The 16,038-nt window shown below is 39.2% G+C and overlaps 1 protein-coding gene and 2 non-coding genes across 3 annotated transcripts in view; all 3 read right to left on the bottom strand.

Moving 5' to 3' along the window:
- The window catches only part of EIF3A (eukaryotic translation initiation factor 3 subunit A), a 32,025-nt gene extending 16,600 nt beyond the window's left edge, over window positions 1-15,425 (bottom strand). Inside the window, exons 1-12 of the mRNA XM_070432174.1 lie at window positions 15,267-15,425; window positions 8,854-9,044; window positions 8,561-8,697; window positions 8,017-8,180; window positions 6,392-6,591; window positions 5,073-5,281; window positions 3,978-4,149; window positions 3,654-3,758; window positions 3,168-3,266; window positions 1,510-1,626; window positions 1,077-1,262; window positions 141-488 (exon numbers count right to left, since the gene is read on the bottom strand). Of these exons, the coding sequence (XP_070288275.1) occupies window positions 141-488; window positions 1,077-1,262; window positions 1,510-1,626; window positions 3,168-3,266; window positions 3,654-3,758; window positions 3,978-4,149; window positions 5,073-5,281; window positions 6,392-6,591; window positions 8,017-8,180; window positions 8,561-8,697; window positions 8,854-9,044; window positions 15,267-15,315 (1,977 nt within the window). The 5' untranslated portion in view covers window positions 15,316-15,425. The remainder of the gene's footprint in view (window positions 1-140; window positions 489-1,076; window positions 1,263-1,509; window positions 1,627-3,167; window positions 3,267-3,653; window positions 3,759-3,977; window positions 4,150-5,072; window positions 5,282-6,391; window positions 6,592-8,016; window positions 8,181-8,560; window positions 8,698-8,853; window positions 9,045-15,266) is intronic.
- On the bottom strand, window positions 2,384-2,511 carry LOC139022295 (small nucleolar RNA SNORA19). Its single transcript, XR_011473667.1, has one exon. It is a non-coding gene; the product is annotated as a small nucleolar RNA SNORA19 (small nucleolar RNA).
- On the bottom strand, window positions 3,412-3,541 carry LOC139022296 (small nucleolar RNA SNORA19). The gene has a single exon (XR_011473668.1). It is a non-coding gene; the product is annotated as a small nucleolar RNA SNORA19 (small nucleolar RNA).
- Window positions 15,426-16,038: the final 613 nt, after the last annotated feature.

The following is a 16,038-nucleotide window of genomic DNA, read 5'->3' as shown; positions in this document are numbered from 1 at the left end:
CACAGATTTTAGTTAATAAATCCTGTGTAACAAAATGAGTGAAACTACCAAATAACCCAAAATAAACCAATAAATAGTAAAGGACTGTGCTTCTAAGAGATCTGGATAAAAATAAGTTTAATGAGTAATGTGCTACATACTTCAATATCAATATCTTTGAATGCTTTGGCACCCAGTTCTGTTTTCTTGATCTGTTCCAGCCGCTCACGAACAGTTTTCTTTTTGATTTGTTCATGTTCCTGTAAGATCCGTTCCTTCTCTCTCTCCTTTGCCTCCTGTCTCAGCCTCTCTTCTTCAGCCTTCCGTACTTTCTGGAGTTCAGCTTCCCTCTGCTCCAATTCTTCTTTCTCACGCTGAATATTCAGACTCTCAAGCCGCTCTTTCCTTTCCTCAATTGTCTGACGGCGAGCCAGGATACGCTGATGCTCTTTCCGTGAATTTTTAAGGTATGCAGTAACAGCCAACTGATGTTGTTCTTCTTTCTCTTGCTTCAAAAACGAATGCATTTAAAAAATTAAGTGACATACCATGGTATTAGGCATCAAAAATTACTAAATAATCCTGAGGCATTACCCTTATGTGTTTGTATTTAGTAACAGAAGATGACATTATTCAAACTACAAGCTCTTAGTTCTAAATGCTATGTCGCTACTCCCACAGCAATGACATAGCTGAAAAACCTGTGTTTGCTAGGTCAACTTTTCTCTGCACCAAATCTCCTTTCAAGTGTTCAAGCCGGGGAAGAATACTAACAACACACAAACAAGGGAAAAAACATAGGCATGAAGGCAAAACTCAATCAATCACAGTACTCCCTATTAGGATCATCATTGTGTGGTCTGTTGTACGCCCACCCAATACTTGTATTATTATGTGGTGTATTATTTTACCCAATGGGAGGCATCTCAGTCTTCTGTACATCTGATAAAGATATTTCATAAAAATACCAAATACAACTGAATAGGTAATCTATAATAAATCCCTTCTTTCAGACACCATCTTAATCCTTTTTGTGAAAAACATAGCATAAGGGCCCCTCATAATTTCTGTAGTCTATTTCTCCCAAAGATGCATACCAGTACATGAGCTGGTTTAATGACTTCAAGTGCTTTTGCGAGTACTGAGGACATGGCTGTCAGCTGGTTTCTTATCTGTTCCGAAGGCATGCTTTGCAAATAAGGACCAAGTGGAGCATCTTCTCGAGTAGCGTAATTCAAATCAGATCCAAAACTAAGGGTCCGAGAAGTGTGGTCAATACGAACCTTTGAAAAGTAATTATTATCAATAGTTAAGTCTATATGCATATATGAAGTCAAACTTCTGATAAAAAATTTCAACTGAACTTGAGAAAAAAATTAATGGAAGCATGTTGAATACAAAACCTACAAGATTAGCTCAGGAAAGCTTTAAATTAGTGCCAATGTACCAAAAGCTAAGAAACAAAGGTTATGTGTTTTTAGTCCCTCAAAGGCCTTGCCTTCCCCCTCAGTATCCCCTTACAGCACATACCTGCAGGTCACAGTGCCTGGCTGCATCTACAATGGCACGTTCCAGTTGGAAAGCATCAACAAAAGGAACCAGAGAAGTCAAACGAGAAAACTCAATGCTCTGATAAATTTGTGCCACCTGTACAAAAAAAACACAAGGTTACTAAAAACAGCTTATCATTTATTCAGCATTTTTTATATGCAGTCTTACATAATCACTAGAGGACTGGTGCACAGATTCGTGCACAGGTGGGGTCCCTCAGCCTGGCCTGCGCCCTCTCACAATCCGGGACCCCTTGGGGGATGTTGGAGAGCCAGTTTCGGCCAGATCACTGCGGACCAGGCCAAGGGACCCCACCAGTGCACAATCCGGGCCAGGAGGGCTCCAGGGTGTGTCCGGCCCTTTGCGCCCAGTCCCGATCAGCCGGACCCCAGGAGCAAGCTAACCTACCGGTCAGAGAGTCTACCCCCTGGTGGTCAGTGCACGTCACAGCAACTGGTCGAATGGTCGAACAGTTCGACACTTAGCATATTAGGCTTTTATTATATAGGATAGGATGGAAGTAGAAATTATGCCCATTTTTCAGAGAAAAGAAGTTGAAGCTCAGAGTAGCCATGTTAACAGTATATTGCTGGATTTGACATTCCAATAAAAGGCTCTCAAACCCAAGTCCTGTGTTTTAAACCAGCGGTCACCAATCTTTTAGACCTCACAGACCACCAGTGGTCCACGGACCACCGGTTGGCAGCTGCTGCTTTAAACCGTCACCTCATACCATTTCAGAAAAGCATCATCTTTTCATAGTCTCATCAAACAAAACAAAAAAACCTAACTGGTTACATATTTGCAGATAAAGACCAGCTACCTAATTCACCTGAACACTTTTTATAAACCTGTTTGTCTGAAGGAGACTGGCAGCATTACTACTTAGTTATACTGCTAATTAGCCTTCAACTATTTGTATAGCACATGAGAAATAACGCTACTCACATATACAAGAAAGCAGGTCAATGAAATGTGCGCAAATACTGAAGTGAACATATAATAAAAGCCCCTCCCCCAAATGAAACAAATGAAAGACAAAACAGAAACTTTGAAGCCATATTATAAACTACAAACTCAAACTTAAGAAATCAGACTAAAATATGTTAAAAGACTGATAATACCTAGTGTAAGCAGGAGAAAAGGCTATCTCATTTACAACTGGTGTGACCCTTAATAGACTCTTTTCAGGAGCTACTAAAGCTTTAAACGTGTAAAGTCTATGACTAATTCTTATGCTACAGAAATCACAGAAGTATGCAAAGAGAAGTGTAAAATGCTCACTGCAACCTTTTTCTAATAGCAAAAAGCCTAGAAATACAGATTTATATCAATAGTCTGAATATATAAGTCATAGTACCCTTAGACAATGAAAAGCTTTGTAGGTATTAAACGAAATAAGGTAGACCCTACTAACAAGGGAAAATGTACAAAGACACTGTTCAACAAAGAAAGCAGTTGTAAATTTTGTAAAATTCTTTTTTCATATCAAATAGATAAGACTAATTTTGGACAGGGAATAGAATTTTGGGAGACTTTCACTTCCTATGTCATTCCTAAATTTTTCAGTTTTGCAATTAAAACAATCAAGGAAGGAATTCTAGTTCTTACATAAAACATCCATTTTTCATTTTTACCTGCTGCAGAAGACGGAGTATGGTGTTGTTTTGCAGCTGTGGGACATACTGTTGCAGCTCTGGTTCCTTTTCAGGTTGGTCCTTAACCCAATTTAGAACCTATAAAAATCCATTAAATTAAAAAAAAACTTACATTTTCTTTGTAACAGATACTAAAACATCTACAGCAGAATTTTTTCAGTTTCCTTAGACAAAAGTATCAACAGAACACAAAAAATGCAGAATGTGCAATGAAGCTATGAATACTTGTCTGAAGGTGACTGACAGCAATGGCTAAGGCAAGCCATGCTGCTAATTTACCTCCACAGGTTTGTTTAGCACATCAGAAATATCTTTTCTCTTGACACAAAGAAAAAAGACAATAAAATGTGCACTGACTTCAAACACATAGGATAATACTTCTCTCTTAATAAATAGAAATATATCTAAAACTGCACTAGGACAAGCTATATGGTGATATAATCAAACGTAAATGCAAAGGCTTACCTTTGTGACTCTCTCACAGAGTTTTAGGGGGTTAAATTCTACTTCCAGCCAATTGTAAAGGTCTTTCACTTCTGAGACAACATATTGTAGTACATTGAATCTAACCTACAGTAAACAAAACAAAAAGTTTAATTGCTAAAGGAAAATTTCCAACTGGAATTGTGAACTGATAAAAAAAATACAGAATTAGAAATCTGAAAAATGATTAACAAGTAAAACAAACACCAGTAGTTAATCATGAATTATAAAATCTGACCATACAGTTTTCTGTTCGAATCATATTTATGTGTGTACAGATATATGAATGTTCAAATGTATACCAACCATATCGTTAATAAGGCCAATTCGTGTTGGTGGGGCTTGAAGACCTAGCAGTGTTGCAAGGCGCCGTTGTTTTTCAACTATGATACCATCCATATCCAGAAGTCGAGCAATATCAGTACGCTCAGGGGTAATAGGGATGGAAAGAGTGGCCAAAAGCACTCTAGTAGACATTCTGCAGAACAAAATTACAAATCTGTTAAATCTGTAAATGTTACTTGATAAGCAGAGAAAGACACTACTCTTTAACCATCTAGTATCATATGCCAGTGACAGACTATGTATATCACCATGTGAATGTGAACTATATTCATAAATATTTGTTAAAGCATAAAATTATTTATTTATAAATGGACCGTACTAAAATGAACACCTTAAGAATAAAAACTTCACCCACTTACTCGTCAAATTTGTTCTAAGAATAGGTTTTAAATACTTGTATATGGATAGAAAGCTTATACCTTAACACTGTCTTTTATATTTCTAATATTCCATTTTTCTCAATTGCACTGTAAGCAGAGTTGGACAAGATAGCTACTGAAGATCAATACTACCCAAGCCCTAGCCAGTTTGGCTCAGTGGATAGAGCATTGGCCTGTGGACCAAAGGGTCCCAGGTTCAATTCTGGTCAAGGGCACGTACCTCGGTTGCAGGCTCCTTCCGTGCCCGGGCCCTGGTCAGAGTGCATGTAGGAGGCAACCAATCGATGTGTTTCTCGCACATCAATATTTCTCTCTGTCTTTCCCTCTCTCTTCCACTCTCTGAAAATCAATGAAAAAATATCCTAGGATGAGGATTTAAAAAAAATAATAAAGGAAAACTAACTTAAAAAAAAAAAAAGACTCCTACACAAGAAGAATATCTGGAGACACTTTTGGTTGTCACAAACTGGAAGGACTGCTACTGGAATCCAGTGGGTAGAGAAAAGAATGCTGCTAAACATCCTAAATGCACAGTCCCCCACCACAAAGAATTATCCAAACCCAAATATCAATAGTGCAGAGGTTGAGAAACCCTAATCTAGAACATACTACCATGTCATTTAATAATAAATATTTGTTTCATAATGTCAGTTCTATCCAACTATAACATTCTTACCTTTGCATCTCTTCTTGGGTAAGATTCTTTCTCATTTCTCTAGATAGATGGTAAAGACGATGGAGTGTAGATGCATGAAAAAGAGCATTTCCCGATTTCCAAAAGACAGTTGAGACTTTGTTATAGTAATTTGCCATCAACTGAGGTTTAGGTGGTTTTTTAGATAAAGAGAATAGCCCATGAATATCTTCCACAGCTTTGAATGCTTCCTAAAATTAGGAGTATAAATTAGTCATTGCATTCTAAACCAAACAAAAATCTAATTCAAATCTCATTATGAAACCCAAAGCACAAAACACTTAATAAAAGTGGCAAATAAAATGCTTTCATGTGTGGTTCTTTTTATTCATCTGTAACCTAGTATCTGATATATTTCTGAAAACTGCCATAATTGCAAAAATACAAAATTCTTAAAACTCTTTAAAGTAGAAAGAGCAGACTTGTTAAGAAAAATGTGTATAACATCACACAATTTGGGGGAATATATAAAAAAAAATCTGGAAGAACACAAAACACAACAGAAGTTATTCTGAGTTATAAGATCATATATGAATATTGTCTTCTTTATATTTATCCATATTTTCTATAATGAACACGTTTTCTTGTGTTCTATATAACTTTTTCCTCCTTAATTCATCAGGCAGTTATTTTAAGGGTGTCCCTACAGAAAAAGGAAGTTATCATAAGAAAACAGTGGGAAATCAAATCCCATTTTTCACCTGGTTGAAAAATTATTGATTTCTCTGTAATTTCAATTAGATTTGGGGGGATTAAATATATTAAAGTTTCAACTTATGACTACAGAATCATGTGAAAATGTCTTTGTGAAATTCTTAGTGTGAAAAGGCCAAGGAGAGAATGATTCCCAACATGGCTGAGATCTCCATCGTAGGATTGATTACTCATCACGTATGCTAAGTTGAAGCAACACCAAGAAATCTAGGAGAAGATCCAGTGCGTCACTTCTCTATTCACAGTAAAAGACAAGTTCTGTTTTTTAATTTCCAACCTGACACCACCAATACTTTTGCAAAATACAGTAATATTCTCCTCTAGACTTATTTCATCATGAACCAGTAAAAAGTTCACACACTAAGCAGCACTGAGGACTATTTTATATGGAAAGAAACTGGGTCCAAAAGAAATTACGCGATTTGGTCTAGACTTCATAGCTGGCACCTAGAACCAAAATATTCTGAGATTCCCTGTTTAGAACTCTCCCTACTCCATCAGACAATCTTAAATCCCTCACCTATTAAAACTGACCAACAGATATCAAGATAAAGATACTCAGGAAGGGGGGAAATATGGGCTGTTACCTGCCACAACTCCATGCTGATAGCGCTGTCCAACTGAACAAGCCTGGTCTCCAAATGCATAGACTGGCTCTCTGGATTATTAAGATTGATTGCTGTACTTTGATTGTGGTGGCGTTGAATCTGAGACAAGTGCATTCTCAAATTGTCACACAGCTTACGGAATTCAGCCTTACGGGTGTATTGGAGGCAGAATTTGAAAGCTATAAGCATAAAAGTAAAATATATTAGGTACTTTCCACAATCAACTTAAGTATTGAATAAGTTTTATTTCATGTATTAAGATCAACAATTTAAGTAAGATTTACCAAACTAATCATGTCTTTAGAAGTGATGAGAGTTGTAATTCACTTCATGTGCCCTGACCACCTTTTAGATATAGTCATCAGATGTCCTAGGACTAAAATATGGTTCTGAGTTTACAAATAGGAATTATTCAAATTTGGGTCTAAGAGGGACTCACCTTTCAAACACTTATTTCAAATCCTAAAACAGCAAAAAGAAATTCTAGCCTGAAATACAGACGACCCTTGAACAATACAGGTCTGAACTGTGCAGGTTCACTTATACACAGGTTATTTTTCAGTAAGTACTGTAAATTTATTTTCTCTTCATTACAATTTTCTGAACATTTTCTTTTCTCTGGCTTACTTTAGTATAAGAATACAACATGTAATACTTATATAAAATATGAGTTAATTGATTATGTTATTGGTAAGTCTTCTAGCTAACAGTAGACTATTAGTTATGTTTTTAGGGAGTCAAAAGTTCTATATAGATTTTCAACTGCATGGAGGGTCAGCACCCCTAACCCCCATGCTGTTCAAATGTACAATGAACTTTGTTACCTAACTTGCAGAGACAGGAAGCTTTTGTACTAATGAAAACTACAAATTGTGACTTGTGGTATAGACGTGCACGTGAACTACTTGCTATCATGAAAACATTAATATTTCGCCCAGCTGGTGTGGTTCAGTAGTTGAGTGTTGTCCTATGAATCGGGAGGTCGCAGTTCCATTCCCAGTCAAGACATATGCCCAGGTTGCAGGCTCGATCCCCAGTCAGGGGCATGCAGGAAGCAGCCAATCGATGATGTTTCTCTCATCCATACTTCTATCTATCCCTCTCCCTTCCTCTCTCTCTAATAATAAAAATAAATATCAATAAAAAAGTTTATTTTTTCAATCACCTGGAAAACTCCAAAATGACTTTAAAAGGTCTTTCAATCATCAATGAAATACATTTCATATAAAATTACCTTAAATAGTAAAACAAATTTCTTAAAAATTCACTTATTTACTATTCAAATGAATGCCAATATTTCAATTGGAATAAAAACTATGTAAAATTAACAGTTAATCTTTTGCAAAATCTATTCGTTAAGATTTTTTTTAATTATTATTGCTTTTTAGAGAGAGAGAGGAAGAGAGAGGGAGAAAGTGAAACATTGATATGAGAGCAAAACATGGATCGGCTGCCTCCTATACACCACCCACCAGGATTGAACTTACAACCTGGGCATGTGCCCTGATCAGGAATCGAACCAGCAACCTTTCAGGGCCCAGGACAAGGGCCTGGGCTGCAAATTATATTCTTAAGTCAACTTTTCAAATCAGTTCTTGTTTTACCTTGTTGGGCAATATCATGGTAGAGACGCTCTACTCTAGAATTGTTTCGAAGAAGGTCCAAACACTGTCTGTATGATTCCCACAGGAATTTAACCCATGGAGTTAAAAGTAACCTGTCAGTACGATCCTGAGTGTCTTCGCCACTTACAGCACTTAGGAGAACACTACAAAAACATAAAATATATTGAAAACATTTTTAGACATGGTTTCCTACTTTGCCATAATGAAAACACCAAAACCGATAATCATTGTAAAATAGTACATATTCTTCCTACAACTTTGGACACACTATAAAGCTGTCACACTTAGTGTCTAATTATTTGAATTCCCAATCCATTGTACAACCATTTAAATTAATACATGCCAATCTAAAGGTTGTAATTTTCCACTTTTATGAACTTTAACAAACACGATTCTTTTGGTTACTATACATTTGAAATCTCAAATATTAGCAATCTTTCTAATAAACACCTACTTCAAATCAGGATGAAGACACGTGTATAGAAAAACACAGAAAAGTTTTTTAGCAGTTTAACCCACATACCTCTCAGGAGTTTGAATATTATCCAGATCTTCTATGTCTAAGACCATCTGCTGGGATTCTTCTTTAGCAGCTTCAGTTTTTTCCTCTGCCAATTTCAAATATGCCCTAACAACATCCTCTAGAGATTTGATGTTCACCTAAGAAAAAAAATAATAATAATAAAACTTTCCCCAACAAAACATAAAATATCTTAAAAGCAAATTTTATGACATAGCATATATTTACTTTGAACGGTAAACTCAAAATTACTAAATGCACTTATAAAAAAATATTAAACCCAGCTCTGTTCATACCTGTTGACAAATGTTCTTATACTGGTATAATCCTTCTTTAGCCAAATGGCTCTTTCGAAGATCCACACAAAGTTCCAAGTATTTCAACATGATTGGTTCGTGTATTTTTTGCCATGTTCTATGTTTCTTACTTTTCATAACATCATAAAGAACATCCAAAGCAGGTTGCTTTTTGCCAACCTCAAGAAATTCTGAAAAGGTAATTCATCAGAATTAAAATCAGTAATATATATTATACAAAAGTCTAAATCTTGCTTTTTAAATTGGCTGTTTTACTTTCTGAACTCATTGCCATCTCTTTTTAGGTCATATTTATTTTTGACTTCTAAAGCTATGCCAAAATTACCCAAGGCAAAACCATGAAAACTGGTTACTATCTCAAAATATGGTCTACAATTCCTCTGTACCAAACATATCTTTCTAAATGATTTTAAAGTTCCAGAAACTGAAGTCATGAGGAAAAATAAATCTCCCCAACAAACGGAGAAAAGTATTTTAGTCACCAGTGCTCTGATGTAATCTTTGCTAGTTCATGCTAAGACTTGAGGCAAGAAAAACACATTAAATTTATGTTCCTTTAAGATCAACTGACTATGTCAGTCTATTTCTGGGCTCTCTATTCTGAATATTCTCTACTGATCTATGTATCTAGTCTTTTGCCAATGTACCTCACTGTCTTGATTCCTATAAAGGAACACATGGTAAGGTCTTAGACCAGATAGTGTGAGTGTCCTAATGCTATTCTTCAACATTGTGTTGGCTATACTAGGTCTTTTGCCTTTCATATAAACTTTAGAATTACTTTGTAGATATCTACAAAATAACTCACTGGGATTTTCAACTGGGATATTCTATACATCGAGTTTGACAACTTAAAATTTAGTCTGCCAAAACATGAGCAAAGAGTATGTCTCCACTTATCCCAGTCTAAACACGAGGAAATATTAAGACAGTTTCCCAATTGAGGGACATTCTATAAAATACCAAACCAGTACCCTTCAAAATTATCAAGGTCATCAATAAGGAAAGTCTAAGAAACTATCACAACCAAGTAGCCTAAGGAGACAGGACAACTAAATGTGATGCATTCTGAATGAGATCCTGAAACAGAAGGACATTAGAGAAAGCTGAAGAAATATGAATGGAGTATGGCCTTGGTTAATAATAGTCCATCAGTATTTGCTCATTAGTTGTGACAAACGTACCATTATACTGATAGAAGATATTAATAGGGGAAACTGTTTGTGGTATATATGGGACCTCTGTACTACCTTTGCAATAATTCTGCAAATCTAAAACTTAACTTCTACAACTGTTTATTTTTTAAAACTGGGAGGAAAGACGTTTTAGAATATAGAGCAAAGAAACACTTTTGAATTTACTGCCAACTGAAACTGAAGGCATTCTGTATTTGGCAGTATTTCAAAATCCAGTTCTAATCTCATGTTCTATGTATATTATTGCTCATTTTGAAATTCAGTCAAAAGCAAAGGCTCCTCTATCACATTATTTCTGACTAAAGTTGAAATTTATCTTATTGTTCATCATTTTTTGCTTTCTTTTACACAAACAATAAACTGGGGGGGGGGGGGGGGGACTGTTTAAGTCACCTGGTTATGTTCAACCTAAATTCATTATGTAATTGCCAAATTTCACAAACAGTATCTTTTCACTAAACACTTGAACAACTTGGGAGCACTAAAACACTAGTTTTACACTATACAGGTACAAAATGTCTTAAAACATTACATCTTCATTTTTTAAAATCATTGTTTAATTTCCTCCTTAAAAAAAGAAATCTGGCCCTAGCTGGTTTGGCTAAGTGGATAGAGTGTCGCCCTGCAGACTGAAGGGTCTCAGGTTCGATTCCGGTCAAGGGCACATGCCCGGGTTTCGGGCTCGATCCCCAGTAGCGCATGTGCAGGAGGCAGCCAATCAATGATTCCCTCTCATCACTGATGTTTCTCTCTCTCTCTCTCTCTCTCTTTCCTTTCTAAAATTAATAAAAAATATATATTAAAAAAATTATTAAAAAGAAATCTGCCCGGCTGGTGTGGCCCAGTGTTTGTGCGTTCCCCCATGAACCAAGAGGTCACTGGCTCAATTCCCCGTCAGGGCACATGCCTGAGTTGCGAGCATGATTCCCCAGGGGTGTGTGTATAGGAGGCAGCGATCATTGTTTCTCTCTCATCCATGTCTCTATATCTCTATCCCTCTCCCTTCTTCTCTCTCTAAACAATAAAAACATATTTAAAAAAAAATCTTTGCCTTGGCCGGATAGCTCAGTTGGTTTAAGTGTGATCCCAATATGCCAAGGCTTTGGGTTCTATCTGGATCAGAGCACATACAAGCAGCCAATGAATGCATTTGGAACAAATCAATGTTTCTCTGTTACACTCCCCCTTCCTCTTTCTCTCTAAAAATCAATAAATTGTTAAAAATATTTGACAAAGAATTATTTAAGAGTAAACTAACAATGTATAGCATTATCTACCATGCAACTCTGTGCTCAGTAAAGAATAGGCAAAAAGACCCCTTATTTGGGGGTTTTACTAGAACTACAGGTTTAGTAATTCTCTACTATTTCTTCTTCCAATTATCACATCTCTCAGGAATGTTGACTGTGAACATTCCTTGCCCTGAAAAAGCTACAAACAATATTATAACTCTCTAGTATAGAAAAAGCTTGCAACAGGATAAATCACAACACAACATACTGAAATAAATACCTTTATACAATAACCTACTTCATCAAATATTCCTCATATGTAAATGATTGCAAATCCCTCTTCAATACTTCAAGTTAATAAACTGAATATTTCCATTATGAGAGAAAGTCCATTTTCAGTTGTCAATTTTATTACACCCTTTCCCCCAAAATGCTACGAAACGAAACAAGACATAATATTCCTTGTTGAAATAATAAACCTTTCCTGTTTTAAGGGGTCCACACCTATCTATCTTATTCTTGGAGCATGCACATCAGGTTATTTTCTAAAATGCAACAGTAGAATTTAGGTCTTTTTCACAACTATTTAACAAAAACCGTATCCATCAGCCAAAAATTGGGAGCAAATGTTTTTAAATTTATCCTTTACACTGAAAATATTGTTAACAGCAGCACTAAAATGACCTATTCTATATACAATTCCCAATCTTATATTAAAGATTTAAATCTTACATTACTGTATGTAAGTACTGTCAATATCTTGTAACATAAAATAGGAACAAAGAGAGTTGAAGTTGAGAGCTGGCCCCAGTATGGTGTGATGACAAAATACTAAACTGTCTAAAAATAGTTCACTTTCCCAATCTGATTTTTAAATGGGAAAGTGTGGTTTCTTAATGACATTCTAAAAATAAAAATAAAAGTCATGTTTAGGAATAGAATTAAAAGTATCTTTCACTCCTAGATAGCCAATCAAAATTTGCTTCCAAATCCCATACAATATTTTCAAACAAGCCACCAAAGCAAATGCATTAAAAAATAATTTTTAATAGGATAAACACTTCAACCATCAACAAATAGCAACAACAAAAAACATGGATACCAGGCAAGGATGTTTTTAAAAGAAAAAACTAGAATGGGAACAGATTTCTCATGATAATCCATATGTCTTTACCCTAACATACACAAGGAGGACTTAGATGTAGTTCCTCTGAATTATTTGATTTGGGGGGGGGGGGGGTGAGTATGGAAAGAACTGTCACACTAAAGGTTCTATTTCAATGTTTAAGAATGTTCCTTTCCAGATTGATATTCCGGAGAAAAAATAAAAATCTGGAATTAAAAACTATTAGTGCATTTCTGAGTTTACCTTCCAGATACAATGAGTGAAACTATGTGTCTGTCTATAAAGGAAAAGTTTAGGTGAACCTCTCAATCTTACTAGTTTGAGCAGCAGACCAAGTAGATCAGCTATATTGTTACACAATTTGTGGGCTTAATAACAACTATTTTTAAATCCCCCAGGTAGTTTCATTAAAAAGCTATTACAGGGTCAGAAGCAGCTAATTTGGCACTACTAACAATATAACCTGGAAAAAGGGCTTTTCCCAAGTGATACCAGGTTATGAATTTTTTGCCTGTAACTGCGGGGCCAAGCTCTCATCTTCCTGAATTATTGCAATTGTTTCCAAAAACACTGCTCTGATATACAGACTCGGTGTGACCTAAAGGACTATTCTACTTAAATGTATTCACATTTTATTGAGATAACGCAATGGATTACGTCTTAATGTGTTTGAGGCTACAAATGTTAGATAAAACACTTAGATAAAATGAGGTTATTCCCATTGAACGAAAGGTGCTTTTATTATCATCCTATTTAGTTTAAGCAGTGCCATTCGCCATCTACATTCGGCTCACTTTGACACTAAGAGATATTACTCACACGATCAAAGGTACACAAATTACTACATGAATGGCAAAGCATTTCATCTCCACCACAGAAACACCCATCTTACAGCTTAAAAGAGCTGCAGGAGCCTACACAGTCTTTTTGTAAAACTATAGAAACAAAATTCACTCCCCGCCAGCAGTGTCCTTCTCATCTTGCCTACTTTAATTTTAGATGCTTTGTCCAACTTCCCCTTCATGAATCAAATCAATTTCAACTTAGAAAACGTGAAAGAAAAAAAAGTTTTTAAGATTTGTTACACATCATGTATCCCTACTAAGTTTAAAAAAAGTTACTGAAATATTAAGTTCCTATGAAGGAAATAAAGCCTGAACACATCAAATGAGTCGCACGCAGGCCCCGGAGACCACAGTGCTTCAGCCGATTAGAAAGGGGGGAGGAAGCCGCTGGCGAAAGCCTTCAAATGACTGTAAAACAGATCCACAACAGCAAACCCAGGAGGATCTCACCCAAGTCATTTAACATAATGATCAATTTTGAAACTTTAAAAAAATATCCTCACTTGGCTACAGTTTATTTTGTAGTAATAAATTTCGATCTAGTTTCTTTCCTATAAACTTAACAGCTCCCCTGTTCTAACCATGAGATAGCTGGTTAGAATGGGTAGTCGCTCAGATCTTTAGTTGTAGTTTTCTAACAATGACTCAGCCCACAGAATGTAGAATCAACCTATTCCCGACTGTCAACTCTCTCAAAGCTGTTACTGTTCGTTACAACGATGAGCATGTGACAAACACACCTCTAGCCCTGCTCGCTCAATTTTATGTAATGACTGACACGGACCTTTCGGAAAGAGGAATCTTCAAACCAGCTAACAAAATAAGCCTCCCCCACACACATAGTGCCGTAGCACTCAGGGTGCATCCATCTACAACATGGATGGGACCCAGAACTCGTGTGGGTGGAGGCAGGGTGAAGACAAGGGCTATGGGGCGCCCCAACAAACCGCGAGGCTAATAAAAACCCTCAACAAGAAAACTTTTTAATGTAACTAAAGACCCGAGGCAGGCAGAATGCCCCCCGGACCCCCATAACGCCCACGGAATAAATGCCTCCGGAACACATCGGGACTCGCACAAGTTTCCCGGAAAAGGCCCGAGTACACGGAGGGAGCTAGAAATCGCAGGCGGCCACGCTGCGGCGGAAAAAAACGGCTCCTCTGGCCGCCCAGGGACTCAGCTCCATCCCTGGCCCAACCACTCACTCCCGGAGTGACCTTGGGCCAACCATTCCCTCTCTCTAGGCCTCAGTTTCGTTCTCTTTTGAGCGAGAACGTGAAGTCTTTCTGTTCAGAGCGTCAACTCTGGCCCAACTTCCTGTGATTCCGAACGGGCTTTTGGGCAGCCAATAATCAATGCCAGAAAGGGGAAAAAAAAAAAAGCTGAAAACCGGTTCTGTGGGGCAGAAGCAAAGGCACCGTGGCTGGAAGAAGAGCAAGTGGACCCTGACCCAGCAGAGCACCGCGCCGGGTGTGGGGGGCGGAGGGGCCCGGGGGAGGCCGGAGGTGGGCCGGCCCGGCTCCCGGGCCCTGCGGGAGGTGGAGTCGAGGTTCTCGCGTGCATTGTCCCCGGGAGGGAGCCATGTTTCTTCCTCCCCGGCACTCCCAGATGGCGGCCCGGGGCGCGGGGGCCTAAGCAGACCGAAGACCCAGGGCCTGAAGAGCGAGGTGGGGGGGAGACAGGGTGGAGGAGCGGGTTCCGGCCCGGGTGGCTCCGTCTCCGGGGCGGCGGCCCCCAAGGCGCACCAGGAGGCGACGGGGGAACGGAAAGGCCCCCAGGGCGACGGTTCCCGGCTCCGCGCCTCCCACTCCGGGTCAGTTGGGACGAGAAGGGGAACCCATGCCCACCTACGGTCTGGGACGGAGGCGGGCAGGCCGCATCGACCCCCTCTCCGGCCGCAGCCCAGCAGCGGAACAGCGAGAAGCAGGCGCGGGCCCCCCGACCTCTGAGGCCTCGGCCACCCCAGCCCCGAGTGCCCCGACCCCCTACTCACCGTTGGCGCGTTTGAGGGCATTTTCCGGCCTCTGGAAATAGGCCGGCATCTTGGCGGCAGGCTCAGCTCACCCAGCGTCAGGGAACTCCTTAGTGGCCCGGGCCGAAGGGGAACCAGCGCGAGGTCCCACGCGCCTCACCAGCAGTCGCCCGCGCCCAGCCAGCCAGCCAGCGATGGAAAGGAGGGACCCACGTGACCTCCGCGCGGCGGCGGCGCCGCGGCCTAGGCCCCGGATGTAAGGGGGCGGGCCTCCGCGTGCGCACCACCCGTCTCCCGCGCGCAGGCGCGCTGGCTTTACGCGCGGCGGCTGACGTGGCGGCGGCTGGCGCCATCCGCGCGCTTAGGTGCCCCCTCGGAACTCCGAGGTTGAACGCGAGGGGAGCGATTCTCAGGCCCCTCACCGCTCAGGCGACACTCGGGCTGGGACAGGTGAGATTTGGGTCCGAGTTTCTGTCTCACTAGAAGGCAGGCGTCTGCACAGATTTATTTTTACCGTGATTTGTGCGGAGTCGTGCAGAGTTGGAACCAGTCTGGTGCGTCCGCCCAGCAGCGGTTCTCAACCTGTGGGTCGCGACCCCTCTGGGGGTCAAACGACCCTTTCACAGGGGTCGCCTAAGACCATCGGAAAACACATACATAATTACATATTGTTTTTGCGATTAATCACTATGCTTTAGTTATGTTCAATTTGTAACAATGAAAATACATCCTGCATATCAGATATTTACATGACGATTCATAACAGTAGCAAAATGACAGTTATGAAGTAGCA

Source organism: Myotis yumanensis, unplaced genomic scaffold (genome assembly GCF_028538775.1).
Source record: "Myotis yumanensis isolate MYYU_CA2020_CCGP unplaced genomic scaffold, mMyoYum1.0.hap1 SCAF_13, whole genome shotgun sequence".
NCBI classification, from domain to species: Eukaryota; Metazoa; Chordata; class Mammalia; order Chiroptera; family Vespertilionidae; genus Myotis; species Myotis yumanensis.
Note: the sequence above shows the minus strand (reverse complement) of the source record. Positions and strands in the feature narration are given on the sequence as shown.